General features: G+C 38.8%; 3 protein-coding genes across 3 annotated transcripts in view; 1 reads left to right on the top strand and 2 right to left on the bottom strand.

Moving 5' to 3' along the window:
• Positions 1-217: 217 nt before the first annotated feature.
• abcg5 (ATP-binding cassette, sub-family G (WHITE), member 5) lies at positions 218-10,338 on the bottom strand. Its single transcript, XM_072390705.1, has 14 exons — positions 9,992-10,338; positions 9,602-9,723; positions 9,258-9,394; positions 8,295-8,393; positions 7,807-7,939; positions 6,160-6,299; positions 5,709-5,838; positions 5,385-5,598; positions 4,850-5,055; positions 2,701-2,839; positions 2,529-2,602; positions 2,047-2,158; positions 1,790-1,902; positions 218-1,353 (listed from the first exon to the last, which is right to left on the bottom strand). The coding sequence occupies exons 1-14, from the start codon at positions 10,159-10,161 to the stop codon at positions 1,169-1,171; spliced, it is 1,974 nt and encodes a 657-aa protein (XP_072246806.1). The 5' UTR covers positions 10,162-10,338; the 3' UTR covers positions 218-1,168.
• A 40-nt stretch (positions 10,339-10,378) lies between these two features.
• abcg8 (ATP-binding cassette, sub-family G (WHITE), member 8) lies at positions 10,379-18,187 on the top strand. Its single transcript, XM_072390704.1, has 13 exons — positions 10,379-10,726; positions 11,643-11,738; positions 11,828-11,975; positions 12,341-12,579; positions 12,739-12,871; positions 13,610-13,879; positions 14,130-14,283; positions 14,639-14,743; positions 14,821-15,020; positions 16,280-16,356; positions 16,535-16,802; positions 16,932-17,059; positions 17,313-18,187. Exons 1-13 carry the CDS (start codon positions 10,682-10,684, stop codon positions 17,448-17,450), a joined length of 2,001 nt encoding a protein of 666 aa, XP_072246805.1. The 5' UTR covers positions 10,379-10,681; the 3' UTR covers positions 17,451-18,187.
• Positions 18,188-20,600: 2,413 nt separating this feature from the next.
• lrpprc (leucine-rich pentatricopeptide repeat containing) overlaps positions 20,601-22,011 on the bottom strand; it is a 59,242-nt gene continuing 57,831 nt past the window's right edge. Inside the window, exon 38 of the mRNA XM_072390703.1 lies at positions 20,601-20,886. Coding sequence (XP_072246804.1) covers positions 20,818-20,886 — 69 coding nt within the window. The 3' untranslated portion in view covers positions 20,601-20,817. The remainder of the gene's footprint in view (positions 20,887-22,011) is intronic.

The raw sequence follows: 22,011 nt of genomic DNA, 5'->3' as shown, positions 1-22,011 counted from the left end.
AATCAAATATTACAAATAATAAATCCTATTCTAGAAAATAAAAGTTTATTTTTTTACAATCTGCTTCATTTCCATTTTGTGGCTGTTTACAGTTGTCATATTTAAACAAAATACTGACAATCACAAACATACAATAATTCAGAAGAAAGTTTTAATTTAAGCTTCATGTTACTTGTAGTTTACAGAGTTTCAGTAGATGTTGTAAAGTCTTAACTAGGGACCAGCCGTGTTGATCTTTGACCCATAGATACTCAGTTCTCACTACATTATTAAGCACTCGGTTTTTGTGGGTTGGATCAATCCCACCTTCAAACTAAGCCTTCCTCATAAAAGCATTTCTAAACTTTTGTGACTGCTATAGCACTCAAAACTGTTTTTGCGGGAGTTCCTGCTCCAGTAGGTGTTTCCATTACCACATTTTACCATGATTACACACACACACACACTCACAAAAGACAAAGTGATAACAATAGCAGTTATGCTAGTGTGAAGTACAGAATGTATATAAAAGATTTGATATACAGTCAATGAAAAAAAATCTAAAATTTAGTTTAGGTCATAAGAGAGTTTAAAGCCTTAAGAAACTACATGTTTTAGTTGGAAAAAGTTTATTAAAGTAAAGTAAAGTTTATTTACATTCAAAATGTCACAAATTGTTTAGGCAAGCGCTATAAATTAGCTAAACATTTGGATTTTCCACAGGTTTGTTGTATGTAAGCCTGTTTAATTTTATTTTTCTACTACACACCTACATTATTATCCCACTTGGGACCAAGTCAACTTAATACCAAGAGGTAAGTTTGTATCGTCCAAATCTTTGTCATTCGGAATGACTGGATTGTTTAGCTGTTTATTAGCCATATTTATGCAAATTCGTTGTTCTATGTCAAAGCTTATCTCTTGGTGAATTCTGCTCCTTTTATTTTTACTGAGAAGTTTGAACAAGCTGCGACTGAATACAGAGGCCAACAAACTGACGTCTCACCCCGAAACATAAAGTGCTTTTAAAAGGAACAACGGTTCTGAATGTAGGAGAAAAGAGTTAAATAGTGCCAGCAGGAGACACTGTTCCTCAGTTCCGGCCGTCACCTCTGAAATATATTATTTCAATAAAAGTTCAGCTGTCTGCCTTAACAGAACATTCTCCCACAAATATGTCTCTGTGGTTTTAATGACGCACAAGCTTGTCCCTGATCTTGAAGCTGATTATACCCAGCAGAACCAAAGCGGGCAGGAAGGAGTAGAGGAGAACAAAGTCTAGTGTGTATCGGGACTGAGCTCCAGGATAGCCTTGGTCAATGATCTGATTACCTGTAGTGACCAAACACGCTCCTGGTAAGGGTTTAGAAGTATCTATAACAACACAAAATACAGGGAAGAGTTAAGAGATGTTTGTTTTAACAAATAAAGGCTCAGTCTTACCTGCCAGGTGTCCTTGAACATTGAACTCTTACTCATACTAAATCAGTCTTAATGAGAGCATCAGATGAAAGAGAACATGCAAAAATGTTACTGCTAATATTCTTCAGTCTGTTATTGCATAGAGTATGGTGTATTTTCTGAATTTTAATTAGGATTCAAGACTACAATGTCTTGCTGGGAAAATAGTACCACTATACTCTACATGAATAGCCATTAACCAGTTTCTTTGATAATTCATACAATTTGTAGTCATGCTACTGGAGATAGCAATCTAATGTTAAAACAGGTCAAATAACCATCTAGCCATAATTGTTGCGGGTCCCTTCTTAACTATAGGTGGACACAGAGCAGTGCCATAGCAACTTACTGCATGTGAATTCAAGATCGTCGAACTCGATGACTATGAGCAGCTCACAACTGTATTTCTGGAACGTCAGATAACTGAGCCACTGGAATACTACGGGCATCTGCTGGGTGCTCCTGTTGAGAGGAAGAGGAGAGAGGTTAGCTTTGGCCACCATATTGTCATCACTGTCAATAATTACCTTGAAAAGAAATAACTTAATAAATGTCTAAGTTACATGAGGGTTTGTATCAAGTCAATAACAACGTGGAGTATCTAACCTAAGGAATCCGGATCCCACTAAGACCCCAGCAATATTAAGTAGGGCCACTCCAGTGTTGACCATGTTGGGGTCTTGGACCACTCCTAATAGCGCCACAGTCAGCAATTCACCTGAGGAATAGGGGGGAAAAAAAGAATATACAACAAAATCATTTAATACGTACAACTAAAAGGTAGAAATAGTGAATGACATTAAAGGGTCTCCTCTAAAGTTAAATGCACATTTGTCTACTGATGTTTCTAAAGCTCTTAGATTTGTACTTTCTCTGCCAAACTTCAGCCAACAGTGTTTTGTTGTAATTAAACGGTTCAGAGATAAATCAGAGATAATTAGACTGATGTAAGACATAACTATTTTTGTCTTTGAAGAACATTTGAATGGCTGTGAATACATGCTTTGGAGCTTGTCCATGTGAGAAAACATCCCATCAACAAGCAGCTGTACAGTAATAACAGTTTACCCTTCGTTTTATCAGCTCACCTATGATATGTGGGACAAGAACAACAGCAGTGAAAAAGAAGAAGCGAAAACCTTCCGGGTGCATCCCCACCGTCCTGCAAAGGGAGCAGCAAGCAGGGGCATTAAAAAGAAAATGCTTATCAAGAAACCTGTTAAATACTTGGTGAGCTTGAATATGCAATCTTTTACCCACCAGTAAAGGAAGGAGGCGAAGATGAAGACACTCAGGATGCTAAAGGGTAGGATGTGGAAGATGTAGGCCAAGAACATTTGCCATTTACTGTACAAGCCATCCTGACTTTCCTGATCGCTGATGGCTCGCAAAGCTGGGACTGTTGATATAAAGAAGGTGGCATATTTCATTGGATGAGTAGGAAAAGGGGGAAATTTAACATTACAGCTTTCTTGGGGTAGATGAGGTTTCTGAAGAACAAACAAAATGATGTAATTAAGTGGACTCATTATTTTTCATTATCTGGTTTAATACTTTGACGCATGTATCAAAGTACATGTAATCAAAGTAAGATTGTAATGTCTCGCATTACAATATTCCACCACTACAAACACTCCACTTATCATGAAAGGCACCCAGCGGCCTACAAGAAGCCACTCCACTCAGTGAACTGCACTGCATTTCAGTACATTATCATATCAGCTGTTATAGATTAAATTCAAGGTCAGAATGATAAATTAGTCACAAACTCTGGCTATTTGGCTGCTAAAAGAATGACTTCTGCTCTGTCCATTGCTTTATCACTCTCCTTATCCTAAGTTTCTGTAATGGGAAGAGCACTAAAGCTTAGATTTTAGACTCAGCTGATAACTGTAAGATAGTGAGCAACACAGCCAATATCATCGACATATTACTATTCATAAATTCTTAACATACTGCTTGTGTGTGAAATATATTTTTAGATATATTCTATTAAAAAATTTGATCATATTTCCTATTTTTTATTCTAAAATCATAATAACTTTGAAGAGCAAACAAGGCTACGATAGCTTACAAAAACTCAGTGACAGAATTTTTGTTAAACAACCAATAAGGTCTGAAAATGAAAAAAAAAACACTACATGCTATATGAATTTGGCAGCCTTATTGAAAACATTATATTCTCAGATTAGGAAGAGATTCAGCTTTAATTAGCTGTTACCTTGTGTCACTGTAGCTTTTATGAAAGCAAACCAAGAACCAAGATAATGAAAATAATATAGACAGGGTATATTGGTAACTAAAATGGTCCATGGGTTCACTGAGCTCTAGACAGAGTAAAGTGCATTTACCCCATGAAATACCAACTACAAGACCTCTGCAACAACTGGAAAAAGTCTCTCAAAAAGAGTGAACCCACTGTCGTCAGTGAAAACCATTACTACAAACAGATGTGATCTGCAACACTGTTAAAGTCGGTGGTATGTTCCAAAGAAACATCCACAAGGGTTAAGAGGGTCAAGATCCAGGGTTTCCCAGCAGGACATCATCAAAGTAGTTTGCCTTCACCCAAACCTACCCAAACATTTAACCTGTCTATGGCTACGCAGCCTAATTCACAGCCTGGTTCACGGCAAGCTGCGGTGTCCTGACTGTTCCGACACCTTTTTGTCATAGCTCAGGCCACACAAGCCAGACTTGGCTCCCATATGCATCATTGAGCTTTTTGAAACACTGTAGTTTTAATCATCACTGGCTCTTCTTCCATCGATTACTTTTGCAGATTCTGAAGGTGATCCCTTGTCAAAGTTAGTGAAGTCTTTATGTTGTCCGTTTATCTTGCTTCTAACACATTAACTTTAAGTACTGCCTGATATATCTCACCCCTTGACAGGTACCATAATAAGAGGACTTCCAATGTTATTTCCTTCACCTGTCAGTAGGTTTAATGCTGATCAGTGTGTGTAATCTTTTTGCAAATATTCATATAGAAATTTTTGCTTAATGCTTACATTTCTTTTTGTTCTTATCACAGATTTGATAGTTAAAATGAAAACGGATAGCACAATCTTTAATTTTGGAGAGACTGAAAGTACAAGAAGTCTCTTCAAGCAGTTTTCCCCCCACCAAATCCATGCTTGCCGTGATGTATTTTTCCTGAAGGGAACAAAAATGTACAGACTGAAGAAGAGATAAGCGAGGTCACACTGCTGAGATAAATTCAAGCACCCTGTTTGACATTGATAAGACATCCCTTCTACTCAGGTGAGAGCACACATTTGCTCCAAGGTTTCCATTCAGTCACTGTTACCACGTTATGCAAATATTTATTATCAGGTAATGTTATCAGAGACGTGTCTTGAGATGTTCTGTACTACTGGAAAATGACAACCTGCTACAAAACACTCACAGAGAGCGACAGCGTTCAGCATGCCAGTGTAGGGCGACGCAGCGACACACTGATAGATGATGCCAATGCGGTCCTGCACAGCACCCTTGGTGACGTCTTTGTCTAAATGTATGACGAAGAAGGCCACAAACAGACCGTATATCAGGTTCTGGGATAGACGCATCAGAACACCCATCCGGTCTCTGGAAAGATTTCTCAGCGTCCGTCTAAGCACAAAACATAAATGTAGATGCCACAATAAATTAGAAATGAATGATTATTTTTATTTAAAAGAAACCTGGCTGTCTAAATTTATGTTAAATCACTGATAAAGCAGCATGTTAAATATCTATTTGTAGTTTGTCTGTTTACACAGAACACTTGAATTATATATATAAGCTGTTTATCATGTTCTGTTACAGTTTTTAAAGAGACTGTATTTTCCTCTCATTCAACTAGATTCTCAACATTCTGACTCAGGATGTAACATTTTTATTAGTAATCTTCATGGTGTTAGCAAACACTACAAGGGACTGAAGACTCCCTCAATACTAACCTGAACAGAACTTCTAGCTTGGCAGCACCGTTGGGAGACTCTTTGCTCTTGAAGGGGATGGCTGGCTTGTCTGATTGCTGCAGGCTCTGCTCCATTTTGTCCAGCATGTTCTGGTAGATGACAGACCGCTGATAGGATGTGGTGATTTCATGCATACGACTGAATGTGGCTGTCTCTCTCACACTGCTGCGTGTGTCCACTGAGGTGAAGTCAACTGTTGGACATCATACAATTAGAATATTTTCATGTTTATGCCACACTAAAATGCTTTAGATATTCTCATGGGATTTATTGTGTTAAGTCAAAGCTAAGGAACTGTAATACCGTAGATGTCAAAGGGGTTGCAGTACTCTGGGCATTCATATCCACGCTGGCTGAAGAAGTCCACCATCTCCTCTGGCTGTCCACAGAATACCAGCTCTCCACGACTCATTATCGCTATTCTGCTGAACAGCTGCGAGGACGACAGACATCAACAAATAAGTGAGTACTTTACGTCTCAAAAAATATATTCAAAACACTTCCCACTGCCTCATTTTTTAACTCTAATAGTTTTTAAGTCTAGACTGATTAAGACAATATGTCTTCCTAATTCAGAGTCCTCATTTCGTTGTAGTTCATTTTAGGCATCAGCAGTTCAGATTAACTGTGCTGCTGCAACAAATGAAAAAACTGCTTGAGTGTACATATGGGGAGGGACAATTAAATGAATGTGCATCTGGCCTTCAGCAAAACTTTCAGAAGCTCTTTCTTCTGTCCTTCTCTCACGACTCACCCTGAAGAGCTCAGAGCGTGGCTGATGGATGGTTACTATGACGATACGGTTCCTACTCGCCAGCTCTGCCAGCAGCACCACGATTTGATTGGCGGTCATGCTGTCCAGGCCAGTCGTCGGCTCATCCAATAGGATCACACCTGCAACAACACAATCCCAGTGACCTCACTGCCGTCACTGCAGGTCTGTCCCACAGTGAGACACTGAGCACAAGTGAAAGGCAGGACAATAACTTTTTTTTTTCCATCCAAGTTGGAAACTTTTAAATGTTCTTCTTCTTATTAAGTGGCACACATGGGACTCTCTGTGGGGCTAACTTAACTTGTGAAGATAAGTGAGTTCTCCTTTTTTTCTGTTAATTACTCTAATTAGGACAATTAAAGATTGCCTCTGCATTATAAAAGCAGAGTGGAATTAGCAGATGCTTTAATTGTGAGATTAATTCATTTCCTGGTTGATTGGAGGGGCAGCGAATGGGAACTCTTCATTAGTCTGTGTGTGACTGTGAGATCCTGTGTGTGTTCATGGCCATTTAATCCTGAATGAGGACTAAGACCCTTCATTGTCCCTGGAGGACTGTAGACCTGATAAACTACACCTGGGATGAGCACACACACACACACACTGTAGTGGGTTTCTGCTCATGCTCTTTATGGTGTGATAACTCAGTCCTTTATTACTCTTCTCCATCTCTCTTCGCCCTTTCTCTGTCCTTTGCGTAGTCCCCTCATACTTAGATTCTTCCATTTTCTCCCTTTGCGGACTTTAAAACTCTTACGGTGAGATACAGGTCACGTGGATAACTTTCTTCTGTTCTCAGAACTAAAGTTCTGCTTCAGGTCTTGTTTCCCACAGTTTATATGTGAAAAATAACAAGCTGATGTGCATTTTGTAGTAGTAAAGGGAGTAAAGGGAAAAGTCTGTCTTTAAATAGGTTTTGCGGATTATAGTTACTTGACACTATATCACCACAAAAAATATCCCTTCCTAATGCACTTGTTGTGTAAGCAGTGAGAGCCACAGTATCCACAGCCATTTGTGTTACACAAGTCAAGTACTAAATTGCCTCTCTGTGTCACTTTCATCACAACGCAGCAGGCAGTCACGTTTGTTAGGGGTGCTCTGAATTCTCAGTTTAGTATTGTTTCGGGTTCATGATTTGATTCTAAAATGAAACACCTTGGAGGACACCCTTTTCGTGTCCCATGGAATCTCTGCAACCTAAAACCAAACTTATATAAACTTTGGAATGGAATTTCATATCGAATGAAGTAAGTCTGCAGATGTTGACACCCCTAACTTAAATCATATTCCAAAAACTTAGTATTGTATTGAGTATTGAGTATTGTTTTAAGGTAAACTTGTTAGCCCATCTTTCTGATATTGTGCCCCTGTCCTTTTTAAGTAACCATTGTCTCATGCGGTTTAAGGCTTAAAACTCCCATCTTATGCTTTATTTTATCTGTTTCATATGTATTCTGTAAAGACTGAAGAATTTAAGGGACAACTGCAGTATTTCACCTTGGTTCTCTTCATCAGCACATTTCTAAATTTGCAGCTACATCAGCCTCCTGAAGTCTTATGTTGTGATACCAAAGTAAAACTTCTGTACTCTTTTAGGTGTATCCCAGCACAATATGAACTTACTTGGGTCTTGAAGTAACTGACTGGCTATGGAAACCCTCCTCCTCTCACCGCCAGAGATGCCTGGGAAAACACGACCTCCAATAACACTGTGTGACACGTGAGTCAGACTCAGCTCAGCCATCACTGCAGATACCTACATGCGAGCCAGAGGTAAAAGACCAAGTAATACGTCAATAAGTACTTCTAACAAGGTTGAGTGATTTCTAGAAGGCGTCATCTCTATGTATTACTGCCAACTCAAATACTTATGAGGCAGGGCCAGGACATTTAGTTTGGCTTTGGATCAAATTTAAAGGAAAAATCCAAACCAAGGAAAGGGGATAAGTTCTTCTAAATTGGGGTTGGTCACTTCCAGAAGCTATCTGAAGCTGCGAGAATTATTCCAAAATTATTTGTCTGATTTCTTAAAGAAAGGAGAAATGTCAACTGGAAGTAGAAGAAAACACATAAAATGATTAAAAAAACTAGAGGAGGCTCTAAAAAGTCACTTTTTTTTTTATCGCTTTGGTCGAGTGTTTCCGCAGGGACAGCTGTGCCGTGTAGGTCAGAGTCTCCTCCACTGTCAAATAACTTAGCAAGTTATCACTCTGAAAAAGAGAAACAAAGAGAGAAGAAATAGAAGTAAGACAAGATATGCAGTTTGGCAGTCTTGTAGCAATTTACCGGCTGTCCAGTAAGACAATACAAACATACAGATTTTAGTGTACATCGATATAGGACACATTCAGTGCTATACCTCTCACTTGTATGTTCATGTATGCCTTTGCAAATCATCTGCAACATACCTTTTCCTCAAACACACACACTCACTCACACACACACACACACACACATTCCCTCAAGTAGCTGAACCTGCAGCCCGCTTCAATTAACACATGGCATGCTCCCCAGTCCCACTCCTCCTTATTCTCACATCTGAATGACTTTAATATCAGGAGCTCATATCAGCTCCTCATCTATGGCTTAGCAGTGGAAGTTAATGACGAGGCTTAGAGAGCAGAGGGGGTGCTATCAGCGAGAAGAGGAAGATGATTTGAAAGGAAGCAAGGCTGGTTTTAAACCGGTGTTTTTAATTCAGGATGTGGATACACATGAGCACTTCTCATTGAGAGATTAAGACTATGAGGAGGCTATCAAGGGGCTTAAGTTAATTTCATACAGAGGCCAGGGCACACTTCCTGGAGTTTATGCAAAATGATGTTTATTTAGTTTGTGATCTAGTATTTGTGGTTAGTTAGAAACATACGTTGTAAGTTAAATGTGTATGTAACTAGCTGTTGATTACTGTCAAACTACTATTTAGTTATATGAAGGTTGCATTTCACAACTCAGCTTAGTATTATTGGTTTCCTGAGAATCAAGCTTTAAACATCTATGGAAACATGGATGAATTCTGTTATTACAAATAATAATTTCTGTTCTTATATGGTATGTGTGTATGTTTGATTAACCTGCAAGACATAGGAGAAACAGTCCTGATACTCTTCTCTCTTCAGTTTTCTGCCGTTAATGAAGACCTCACCCAACAGTTTACCACGGTTACCAATCCTGCCTGAGATGGCATCCAACAATGTTGTCTTCCCTGAGCCTTTACATTGCAAAAATGGACACACACATGGAAAAACACTCAAATTGCCAGTATGTTCATAAAGTACAAAAACTCTTGACATAATAAACACATGCAGGATTTTTCTGGGAGTCAGTAAGTTAGAGTTATGTATATTTAATGTATCCTCATAACAATCTAATTATTTTTGTTCTATTTAATGTACTTTGGAGTGAGATGAGCGTGAACCTGAATTGCCCAGTATGCCCATTATCTCCCCACTGTCTATGTGGAAGGAGACATCATTGAGTATCTGACGAGTCCATTGCTTCCTGTGGGAGGGTAAATCCCACCATGATCCCACACGCTCACTGAAACATACACAGACATGGGCAATATAAAACAACATACAATATATATGATACATTCCAAATTTATTTATTTCAGCTGTAAAGTGCTGAAAACTTTGTCGACACAGACATTCTTTTGTTTGGTATTAGAGTCTGCTATAGGATTAAAGTTTATTTGACTGGAACCAGCCTGTACAGGTGCATTATGAGATAAGATAATGTGTAAAATATCTTGTAGTTGAGTCTTTTTTGCGCTCACTCTGGAGCTTTGTTCGTTTGCAGCATTTACCTGACAGTGTAGGCAATGTTACTGACACTGAGAGAAAAGGACGGCTCTGATCGCTCCTCTCTGGCTTCCTTCGACACATCCCTCGTCTCCTCCAACACAAACTTGAAAGACTCCTGAACTTTTGTCCCGTTCTCCGGCTCCACCACTTGCATCGTATCAAATCTGTTCATGTCTCCAATCAGCCGTCCGCTTCACAGCAGTTTGTTAATACTCTTTAAATCCCAGATTTTGTTTCCCTAAACCTGTTCCATGTACAGAACAGCAGTGTTAGGTCAGCAGTGTCTCCCAGAGCCATAAAAACGCAGTGAATGTTGCGTTATCTCAGAGAACTTTGATCTGAAGTTGTGCAAAGACAAAACAAAAAATCCCTCATGCTGAGTAGATTCACAGGTTGTCAGTCTCTTCTCACTCCTCTTATTGTTGGCTGTAGCTGGAAAAGCTATGGCAGACAGGAAAAGGCAGGTGAAAAACTGACACGGCATGAACTTTGACGTCTTGAGAAAGAAGGTTCGTGAGAGGAGATCCTCAGCTGAACTGGAGTTTAACAACTTAACAGAGAAATTAAAGGAAAACGGGAACGGGAAAAACAGCAGATACCCATATAGTAAGAAACAGGATTCTAACAGAAGAGGGAAAAGGAGGGAACTGACCTCTTGACCACGCAAACTTGACCCGGTAGCTTCCATCAACATGGGTACAGAAACTGTCCTCCATCATAATAACATCAGTTCACAGGTAAGTTGTACCTTTTTCAGCTGTCTTAAAAAAATGGTTTGTTCTACTCTTCAAAAGTAAAGATACATTTATTCAAATAAAATTCATTTCCTGAAACCCTCTCTTCGAACGCTTTACATCCAGTTATCAGGAGACTTGTACAATAATTCGCCATTGCCTGGAATTTAACTTGGATTTTATGACCACATTTTGAATCAAAGTTTAAAGACATACAGCTCTATGTCTTACAAAAATGTGGTCCTTCCTATGTATCGTTTCAAAAATACATTAAACTAATGCTGTAACAGCGCTATATTGTATATATATTGTTCAATATTTTGTGATATAATATCAACTGGTTAATGATAAGGAATTTGTGAACACATTCTTTATCTTCACTTGGAAATTGGTGCATTTATTTCATTTAATAGATTTAAGGATTGTGCAATGGGAATAATAGGGCTTTTTAAATGAACTCTGGACCCAAAGAAGAACTATTTGCACTTTCAAACACGCAAGCAAATATCATGCCAAATTACTGTGTTGAACAGAAAAAAATGCATGCAGTCTGAATGTTTAACAAATTAGTCTCAGAATATATGAACTGATTTTTTTTCTAATTAAACTAACCATAAATTAGTTGATTAGTTGAATTAGTTGATAAGAAGTTGACTTGCTTGTCGTCTGTTTAGTGTGCAGAGACAACGCATTAACATATCAAATAAATTATGAATCTGTCTGATTACAGTTTTTAGTCTTTAATCAATTCTGAAAAGAAACTTAGAAATACTAGCTATAAAAACAGTTTATATGCATTCTTATAGGCCATGGTTTTTATAGCTGAAAGTCTTTTAGTAATGTTATGAATACACATTTAAAAAATTTGCTTGAATAAATGAAAATCCCAGACTTGTCTATTTGTCTTTACCGGCACCAGGACACAGAGTTGTTCTCATCTGAAGAGGACAGCAGCCTCTACTTCACTTACAGCGGAGGGTGCAATGAGCTGGAAGTCAACAATCTGCACTATGTGGTAACTTCTAACTCCTGTGTTATACCTCTTTATTTATGTTCTCACTGTATATGCTTACTCTGTTAATGTGTGTATGTGTGTGTTTCCAGGTAGACACAGCGGCTCAAATTCCCTGGTACGAGAGGTTGTCAGAGTTCAAATTGCCGTGGGAGATAAAAGGAAACAAGCAGACGGCCATCAACAAACTTAGCCTCCGAGTTCACAGCGGACAGATGCTGGCTGTCATCGGCAGCTCAGGTGACATAAACCTCTCTAAGAGTTTAAATACTGCTGTTTTTAATCAAAATAGGGAATGTAAGGCTCACTAGAGTGATGCCATTTGCTCCACCTGCCTTTGGATAAAGACTTGAAGTCTAAAGTAAGGCATTTCAAAATAAACTTTACAGGTTTTCAAAGCTGGAAAAGCATGTTTACTTTTTTAAAACTGCATTCCCTTTAGGAGATCTGTCTCCAATACACTGTGTAGTCTGATTCACGTCCTTATGGAATGAGCCCGCAAGAGAAAAGATTCATTGAGTAAAAAAAAAACATCTCAAAACCGTGATTCTTTTCCTTTTCTATTCTGAATATATTACTATAAATAAGTCCTCATGTTCTCCCAGGTTGTGGCAAAACGTCTCTCCTGGATATAATAACTTGTCGGGATGAGAGTGGCACAATAACTTCTGGTCAGATTCTGATTAATGGGAAACCCAACACGCCGCAGCTGGTTAAGAAAAGCATCGCTCATGTTCGCCAAGATGACCGTCTTCTTCCTCACCTCACTGTCCGTGAAACTCTCCGCTTTGTTGCCAAACTCAGGCTTCCCACAGATTTTACACAAGCTCAGAGGGACCAGAGGGTAATATTTAATGATCAATAAACAGAGCAGCAGCCATCCCCAAACAAAAATAACTGGTGTATGCAACAATTGATCATCTTCAGATTATTCTGATTAACTTTTAATGTGAAAAAAAGCAAATAAAACAAGTTAAACTTCTTCTTTTATTACCTGTCACAGGTGGATGACGTCATTGCAGAGCTGCGGTTGCGACAGTGTGCACACACCAGAGTGGGAAATGACTATGTGAGGGGTGTTTCTGGAGGTGAAAGAAGAAGAGTCAGTATAGCTGTCCAACTTCTCTGGAACCCTGGTAAGAGACGTGGATTTTCCTCTAAACCCACATTTCAAGTTAGAAAAAAAAGATTTTTCTTGATAAAATTTTCTTGAACTGGTTTGAAACAGTTTGAAACTTTCTTTTAAGGTTTTAAAAGATGACAGTTACACGTGTTGCTTGTCAGATTTTTATATAAATTGAGCTTATAATTACACCTATGAACAACAAAAGCTAAATAAACACCCTGGCTTTACAGCTTTTTGGAACTTATTTGTATGTTTTTTGGGATTCTGTGTTACCTTGTTATGTAGAATACAAATAATAAGAGTATTATCCATCTATTTTTCTGGCTTTTTATGTAGTTGTTTTCTGTATACTGAATTTTGAGAATTTCAGAAGCTGATTTAGATTCACCAGATTTTTCCTCCTAAACAAAATAAGAAAAATGCTCCTAAACTGGTCAGAAAACCTAGTTTGTAGCCCAGATTTGTAGTCATTTATGAAATTTGCAAACATTTATGTCTAATGCCAACTTAGAGGCTATGAGCATGTCTCAGACAAAGAATAAGCAAAGACCTTTCTTACATCTTTTTAATGATCTGCTGACAGGTTGGGAATTTTTGGAGGGGTTACGCCTCGGTTTTGCAGCTAAAACACAGAGTTTGATGCAGAAAATGGTTGACTAAAATTGGTCCCATAGGTGGCATTTATCAACAAACTGGCAGAGAGTTGTCTGTGTTAAACAACTGTTGGTCTGTTCTTTTCGCTTTTCAGGTATTTTAATTTTGGATGAGCCCACTTCAGGCTTGGACAGCTTCACAGCCCACAACCTGGTTATCACACTGTCCCGCCTGGCTCGTGGAAACCGTCTGGTGTTGCTGTCAGTCCACCAGCCCCGATCAGATATCTTCCAGCTCTTCGACCTCGTCGTGTTGCTGTCTTCAGGCTCAGCTGTTTACTGTGGTGCAGCTCGTGATATGGTGCCATACTTCACTGCCCTGGGGTACCCTTGCCCTCGATACTGCAACCCCTCTGACTTCTATGGTTAGTGTGATTTTTAAAACAATCGCCAGTCAAGCTGTTACCAACCCTCCATACTTAGCCTTAGAATATGAATAATTCTCTATTTTTACAGAAGTGACTTTCAAGGTGAAAATGTTTTGTTATTTCCAGTTGGTCTATTAATGATAAATACTAATACTTCTTCAATATCCATAGTGTAAAAAACTCTCCCTCATTATTTCCTTTAAATCTGTCTACACCTTGAAGCCTCACGTTGTCGCTGTGTGTCTAGTTGACCTAATCAGTATAGACCGGCGCAGTCCGGAGCGAGAAGCCGAGTGTTTGGAGCGTGTCAGACTTCTGGCCGAGGAGTTCACCGAAAAGGTCCGAGACACTGACGACCACATGTGGAAATCATCTGAAACCAACACAACACAAACTGACAGGTACCTGTGCTTGACTGTGTCTGTGATTTTGTATTTTTAATTATAGAAATTAGAGTTGAAACAATTTGTTGAGTGGCCACATCACCTCTCCAGTTACAGCTTCTCTAATGTGAGGATTTGCTGCTGTTCATTGTTATATGTCATACTAATCTGAAAATATTTGGGTCTTGGACGGCTCCAGACCATTACTCGTCAGTGTCCTACATGGATGTATATGGGGCATTTACATTCACATTTACAGACAATGCGACCAACCCAGCTGTGTTTTGAGAAACTTTTTCTGGAGGTTTGAATAATCTTCATGAGTAAGTTTTAGCTGGGGACAAAACTCACAGCATTTTCCCTTCATCTACAGCACCGCTCAGCAGCCAAGCAGGAAAGAAGGAGAGGAAGTTATCACTGTTTCTAAAGAAAAGAACAGGCTCCCTGGAAAGTTAAACCAGTTCACCATCCTGATCAGGTAAGAGCACACACACGAGTATCGCAGCACTCTGAAGGGACACACAGACTCTGACCTCTCGTCACCTTCTCCTTCAGGCGCCACATGTATAATGACTTCAGAGACCTGGTCACTTTATTGGTTCACGGCTTTGAGGCCCTCCTCATGTCACTGCTGGTCGGTTGTCTGTACTATGGGGCAGGAGAAAAGCGTCTGAACATTCAGGACACGGTGGCCCTCCTCTACATGATTGGAGCTCTCACCCCATTTGCTGTGGTGCTGGACGTCATCGCTAAATGTAAGCATGTACAGATAAAACTGAAAATTAAACTAAAATTATAACCAGTACTAACCAGTTTCTTTTAGTTCTAAACATTTTTTATATTTCTTACGGAAAGAAATAGTCAAATATGCAACTTTATGTTGGGTTTTGTTTTCTAATTGAGTTAATTGAGCACATTATATTATTGTAGAATCAATTGTTGTAAATTAGATAAATGTGGTGGAGTTTATTGGGAACCAGATAAAAAAAAATACCATGCAAGAGAGTCTCAACTTGAAACTGCTCTAAAGTATCTCCAAATGTATTAATTAATTAATTTAATTTTTAATTTAATTCATTTATTTACACACACACACACGCATGCATATACATATTTATACACATATATATGTATATGCACGTGTGTGTGTGCATGTGTACATGGCTCTGAACAGTATCGCAAAGTTATCAGATTTCTAATAAAAATCAGATACTGAGTTCTTGGACTCTGAGTTATCATCCAGCAGCAATCAAAGTCAAGTTTAAGTTAGGTCAAAATCAGAAAGTTATGAAACTGATTCCAAATTAACGTATTACTCAGAATACTATGATGTTGCCTTTCCAAGGAAATTATAAAATATATATATATATAAAAAAAGACAGCAAAATATTTCTTTCAAAACTAAAGTAGTTAATCAGCAATAAAAACAATATAATCAATAATGAAAGCAAACAAAGTATTAAACCATTTGTTATCTTATTTTTTTAACCTTTGTTCAAACAGGAAAAGCCTCATTGAGATTAAAAATCTCTTTTCCAAGCGTGTCCTGGCCGAGGCAGCAGCACGCAGTTAAAAAGTCTAAAATAGACACATCAACACACATACAAACTGACTGATATCTCAACCAAACCTGCAAACAGATTTATCTGCCCCCAAGTCATCCAGCATTTTTTCAAAATCCTCCGATGGGACCATGTTATGAAGTTTCAAATCTTTTTGCAGTTAACAAGTTATCATTAAACTAAATGAAACAGTAGACAGGTTCTGCTATTCCTGTATATTCTGCCTTTTCAGTGCACATGTGCACATAATCCATTAAAAATCATTATTGCAACTATCCCCTGGGTGTAAATCGTAATTTTCTCTCAACTCAGAAAAAGACTATATAAAATTACATTAATATTTAAATTCAAGAAAAGACTTTGACAGCCATATAAATGGATGTTTGCTCAGTTTATCATTCTGTCCCTGTTGGACTGTGACCTCTCATCAGACTGACGAACGCTTTCTGCAGGTCACACAGAGAGAGCCATGCTCTACCACGAGCTGGAGGACGGCATGTACTCTGTCACCTCGTACTTCTTCGCCAAGGTAAACCCCAGTGATAAAACTGCTTCTCCAGCAGGGGTCAGACTCGCTCCACGCTGGAGTCACACCTCAGTGTGCTTCAGTACTAAAATGTGAAATGAGAAGCACTGTATGTGACTGCATGCATATATGAGCCAACACCTGCATCTGTCATTTGAAAATATGTTTCCTTTACTTCCAGATCCTGGGGGAGCTACCAGAACACTGTGTGTTCACCTTGGTTTATGGTTTGCCCATCTACTGGCTGTCAGGTCTAAACGAGGCTCCAGACCGTTTCCTGCTCAACTTCTTGATAATCTGGCTGATGGTCTACTGTAGCCGAGCCATGGCTCTGTTTGTAGCTGCTGCACTGCCCACCCTGCAGATCTCCGCCTTCATGGGCAACGCTTTGTTCACAGTCTTCTATTTGACTGGAGGTTTTGTCATCAGCCTGGAGAATATGTGGCTGGGTGAGGAGACAGATTTGTTGTATCGAGATAAAAAATGTGATGGATACTTAAAGAATGTGTGCAATGGTAGGGAACAGTTTCAGACCATAAATGTTGCATTATTAAGTGATATCTGTTTTTACCCTCCAGTTGCCTCATGGTTCTCTTACGCCTCGTTCATGAGATGGGGTTTTGAGGGCATGCTGCAGGTGCAGTTCAGAGACAATATGTACTCTGTCACCATAGGAAACTTTACCTTTGATGTTGATGGCATACATGTGAGTAAAAAACTGTTAAGTTAATACAAGGTCAGAATCTTACTGAGCTGTCATGTTGTAAGTCATATGTCATGCATCAAAAGTGATTGATTTATCTAAGAAGATGACAAAACTATTTGGAGCTAGTTTTAATCATTATCTGACACCAGACTATATTTTATTTACAATTCAGGGTGCTTTTTAATCTTTAACTGATGGCAAACTTTAGGGAAAAGAGGACTGTTAAGGATAAACCCTCACATTTGTCTTGCAGGTTGTGGAGGCCATGAAAATGAATCAGTACCCTCTGTACTCATGCTACCTGGTCATGGTGGCAGTCTGTCTGGGTTTCATGTTGCTTTATTTCCTCTGCCTTAAATTCATCAAACAGAAGTCCAGCCAAGACTGGTGAAAACTGTGCCAGCTCCATCAATCAGACTGGAAAGAAATCTGAAATCTCACACATCATGTTAATGTTATTGCCAAAATGGAAGGAAGTCATTCGGGATGTAGTTCGACTGGTTCGACACACTTCACACTGTTCATTGTACTGTTCTTTTGTTTTACCATGGTAAAAGTTTTTATTCTAGGGGTGTTGTATTTTTAGAATATTTACACTTTTCTAATAATTTCAGTGTCACGCTGGAATACTTGGAATTTGTAGAAGCATACGATATGAGCATCCTGCATCTCAGGAAGTGAAGGGATTTGAGAAATAGTCAAAAGGTCCAGCACTAGTTGCAGTATCACTGTTTGCTGCTGGATGGCAGCAGAGTACTGCAATAACATCCAGATTGATGTTCTTTTGCTCTCCTCTCATGTTGAATGATTAGAGCTACACTGGCAGATATCCATCTGCAGCTTTTGCTTGTTCCTTTTTCACCCCCCTTCCGCCCCCAGCATTATCTTTTATTGTGTGTATGTGAGATTATTAAGCTTACTGTAACAATGTGTGTAACTGTATGGAGCACTAAAAAGAAAAGCCTTGTAGAGATTTAGTAAGTCACACTCAGAAAAAAGACCTTGTACTTCTTGTGTTCTCATAGATTGAAGGTTATGTAAACTGTTTTTTTTTTCTTGCACTGGTGCAAAGGCCGGTTAAATATATTTCCAACATGGTTCGAGTCCAAATTTGCACTACTTGAGTGTGTTTATGTTTGTCGTCATGCTTTTCCTCTGGTTTTGTTGCTTGAAACATGTTATGTTACTGGTAATGTAATAATCTTAAGTAATTATTATCCATACTGGGCTGTTTCTGCAACACATAACCACTTAAATGACTATTTGTGTCGTATCACTGAAAAAATAATCATCGAACACATTAATAATCTAAAAAGGCTAATGATATACGCCTAATTTCTTTCTGAATTAAGAAATACTTTGTAAAAAAGAAGCTGACATGTTTTTGCAGAAACACAGTTAAATTAAATCCCTGGTTCATATTAGGATTTCCTGATGATTGTGTAATTTCTCCTGTGTTTTAATTTGTAAACCTAACGAGTTCCACTGCCCAGCTGACACTCTGATGTCAACCAGCCCACAATCTTCTTGGTAAACAACCAATGGGGTTATCTAAGTCCTACCTCTGTCAGGGCCAACAACTTGCATTACACGAAACAAAGCTCAGCGCCAAGCAGATGAGTGTTTCCGAGGGTCAGACAGCCTGACACAGTCTGTCGAGCAAAGTCAGTGCCAAATCAAACGAAAGCCAATAAACTTTCTAATCTACTGTGTCCAAAGATTTCACACGTGCAGATGCAAGTTTTAGTCTTGTGAAAAGTGTGAGGCTGTTTTCCCTTCACATTTAACAATGACTTTTGAAACATAACTCAAATACAAGGGAGTTTTAGTTACACTCAACTTGCACATAGCCACCAAATATTGTATTAAAAAGGTTTTAAACACTGTACATTTAACTTTATGAGAGCTGCAGAAACGCTGCTGTAACTTTGTTGGATTTCATTATCAGTTAAAGCAGTGGAAAAGGAAAAACTTTCCACTTTATGGAAAAATATCTGATGTTGCAGGCCACTGCTAAGCTATTTAAATATACAGATTCTTTAAATGCAGTCTTTTAATATCTTTCTCCCGCATGTGACAGCACCACAACACTTGGGGAAGACACCAACTTTGTTTTTGTGCAGTTTAATTACTTGAATGAATCAGCTGGATTAATAAGGACTGCTCGCTGCGTTGTAATTAGGTGATAGAAAAAATACAACAAAATAAATACACACGATCACCTGAAAGACAGGCGCAGACTATGTAAACACACGCACGCACACAAAAAGGCACTGCTCAAAATGTTTACATTTGGGTGCCATTTACTTCAATATTTCCAGTTATTTTCTCACGCTTAAACTCCATTACGTTTCTCTGGAAATGATTGGACTTTTTTTTTTAATTTACTGTAGTTACTTGTGACTTTTCAAATGGGGATTTCAGCTTGATGTGATGTGTAATACTTTGTTTGAGATGAAGCACTTGAATATTAGATGAATAAAAAACAAACTATTCCAGCTTTTTAAGTGTGCAAATTTGCCACTTCGTCTTAATTACAATGTAACATTTGGGTATCAGTGCGAGCTCTCAGACTGGTTTTTAATCTCTTACAAACCACATTGCTTTAGGATTGGATAGTGTAGTGGTAAGATTGCTGCCTTTCATGTGGGTGATTGGGGTTTGAATCTGCATGAAAGGTACTACCTCCAGTACAGGTCCTTAGGCAAGACCTCCTTATGCTACATGAGTGTAAGTCGCTTTGGATAAAAGTGTCTGCCATAAACATAGGATGCTGCCAACATCTCTCTTCTAAATTAATTATACTTTCTTTCACATAAAGTACATTTTTGCTACATTGTCACCGATATTGCATCTAACTCAAAGACCCTGGTTGTCAGGGAAGAGGAACATTAAAAGGTTTGATGACCAAAAATGCTGACAAACATATTCCAAAACCTATGGAAACCCCTTTAGTCATGGATGGAAAAAATGATAAACATAACAAAAGGCTTAAAATGTCTCTGTACAGCATGTCTTTGACTCTTAAAAACATTAGCTAGATTTCATTTTCTCTGAAAATGGCTCCAGAAGTCACTTAAACCTTGTAAAATATTAGTCAGAAGCTCATCTTTATCATTAATGTTAAATATTTTTTGTGCTGCCAAGCCGGACTGACAAAAACTATATAAATATCAATAAATTCATGCACTAGCAAAATATGATCACTATAACTGCATCAAAAATACCAAAGCAGACATTTTCCTGAGGTTGTAAAACAGACATAAAAGATTAAATGGGTTGTATCAAACTGCTTTGATTTCTGTAGAAATCCTGAAAATACTGACTGAAGAAGGGTTACATCCTTTTGTGTAATTCATTAAAATATTCTTTCAACAATACTACATAACACACAAAAATACACATAATTTTAATGAGGTAGCTGGTCAAGAAATAAGTCATTGCATCTATTCATAAACGTCATCGGAGTCTGAGGTTTAAAGTTAACCAAGACATAGATCTAACTGTCAAAATGTGCTAAATAAATGGAGAGAACCCAGAATCATCATTACTCATCATTGTTTATTAGCATAAATACTTCTGTACATTCTCAACATCTTCATGGAAATTATCGATATTGCAGTGGACAGAGTCTGAAGATCCAACAGTTACAACACAAAACTCAACATTTCAGCTTGGACAACTTAATATAAAAAAAAGAAAAAAAAAAAGAAAACAGTGGGATTTGCATGGAGGTATGAGGAGAGAATGACGAGTGTTTATTTCTCTGCTGCCTGGCCTTTGGCAGCTCTCTCCTTCAGCTTGTCTGCATAAAACTTAAAGGACTCCTGAAAAGAGAGGGAAAAGAGAGCCGTTTCAGTAACAAGAATATTCCAGACAAACTAAACATGCTCACCAGTGAGTCTGAAGGGTGTGTGAGTGCGAGTCTATCTTGCATCTTTCCAAAAGTAAGCAGCACGGGGGCCCCTCCTGGGTCGGTCTAAATAGTCTCCAGTCTCCAACCAGGTTGTCTCGTTTCATCTTTAAATCCCCATTAATACACAAATAAGGGATTTGTAGCACATTCCCAAAACACACACTTCCGTTCTTTGCCTCTGTTCCTGGCTAATTAATCAGTGTTTTGATCCCGACAAAGTGTTGTGTTGGGTGTTTTTTGGGGGGAGAGAAGGTGAGAGCTTTTCTGCAGATTACGCCAGCTCTTTACATTGTGCGTTTGCTTATTAATGTCGTAATTAATGCCGATAAATGACTGCAGAGCGCGAGAGAGATCCTGGCACAGTTTCCAACAGTTTCAAAGGGTCAGCTCACCCTAATTACAAAACCTTGTTTTCTCAGCAGATTTGTCCAGTTGTTTTATTGGTCCAGATTTCTCCACAAAACTCAAAGCAACTGGAAATCACATTTTCTATAAATGATAACATTTCTCCCCAGAAGCAGGAGTTCACACACTGCTGTGGGAACAGCAACCACATGGAAAGTATGGCAAAGAGAAGAGGTTTACTACCCATTTGTACAAACTTGTGAATGACATATTCACCTTTCCCTCTCCTCGCAACTCTCCTTCCCTCCTCTGCCTATAAAATCCAGCACTCACTTAGCTACCCTGACACTGGGTGAATAATGCAGGAGTTTCTCTACCTTCATCCCTCTTTCTCCTTCTATCTTCGTCCTGCAGGTGAGTGGTGGGAAGGTAAGAGTTGGGCTGCAGTCTACACCTTCCTCGAGGGGACAGCGCATCAAAGTGCTACTGCTCAGAGGCCTATGTGTGTGTTTATGTGTGTGTCCTCTGCCAAAAATAGAGCTACATCGGCTTACAAAATGCTCAATGTGCTGAAATGCTCAAACACACTTTGAAGCCCGAAAAGGAGAAAGGCTATTGCAGTGACACCATCTCGCTTACACAATACACTGTGTGTCCTCGGTGTCCTGGGGGTGTAATTTCTGACACACAC

The sequence above is a fragment of the Leuresthes tenuis genome, unplaced genomic scaffold (assembly GCF_036924035.1).
Source record: "Leuresthes tenuis unplaced genomic scaffold, fLeuTen1.0.hap1 SCAF_8, whole genome shotgun sequence".
NCBI classification, from domain to species: Eukaryota; Metazoa; Chordata; class Actinopteri; order Atheriniformes; family Atherinopsidae; genus Leuresthes; species Leuresthes tenuis.
This window is presented reverse-complemented; position numbering and strand designations above follow the sequence as displayed.

Coding starts and splice junctions, on each gene's coding strand:
- abcg5 (XM_072390705.1), bottom strand. CDS start 10,161: ATGAACAGATTTGATACGATGCAAGTGGTGGAGCCGGAGAACGGGACA. Junction 7,940..8,294: donor CCAAAGCGATAAAAAAAAAA/GTGACTTTTTAG, acceptor GCTCGCATGTAG/GTATCTGCAGTGATGGCTGA. Junction 5,056..5,384: donor AAGCTAGAAGTTCTGTTCAG/GTTAGTATTGAG, acceptor TTTTGTGCTTAG/ACGGACGCTGAGAAATCTTT.
- abcg8 (XM_072390704.1), top strand. CDS start 10,682: ATGGGTACAGAAACTGTCCTCCATCATAATAACATCAGTTCACAG. Junction 12,580..12,738: donor AAGCTCAGAGGGACCAGAGG/GTAATATTTAAT, acceptor TACCTGTCACAG/GTGGATGACGTCATTGCAGA. Junction 15,021..16,279: donor GCTGGACGTCATCGCTAAAT/GTAAGCATGTAC, acceptor CGCTTTCTGCAG/GTCACACAGAGAGAGCCATG.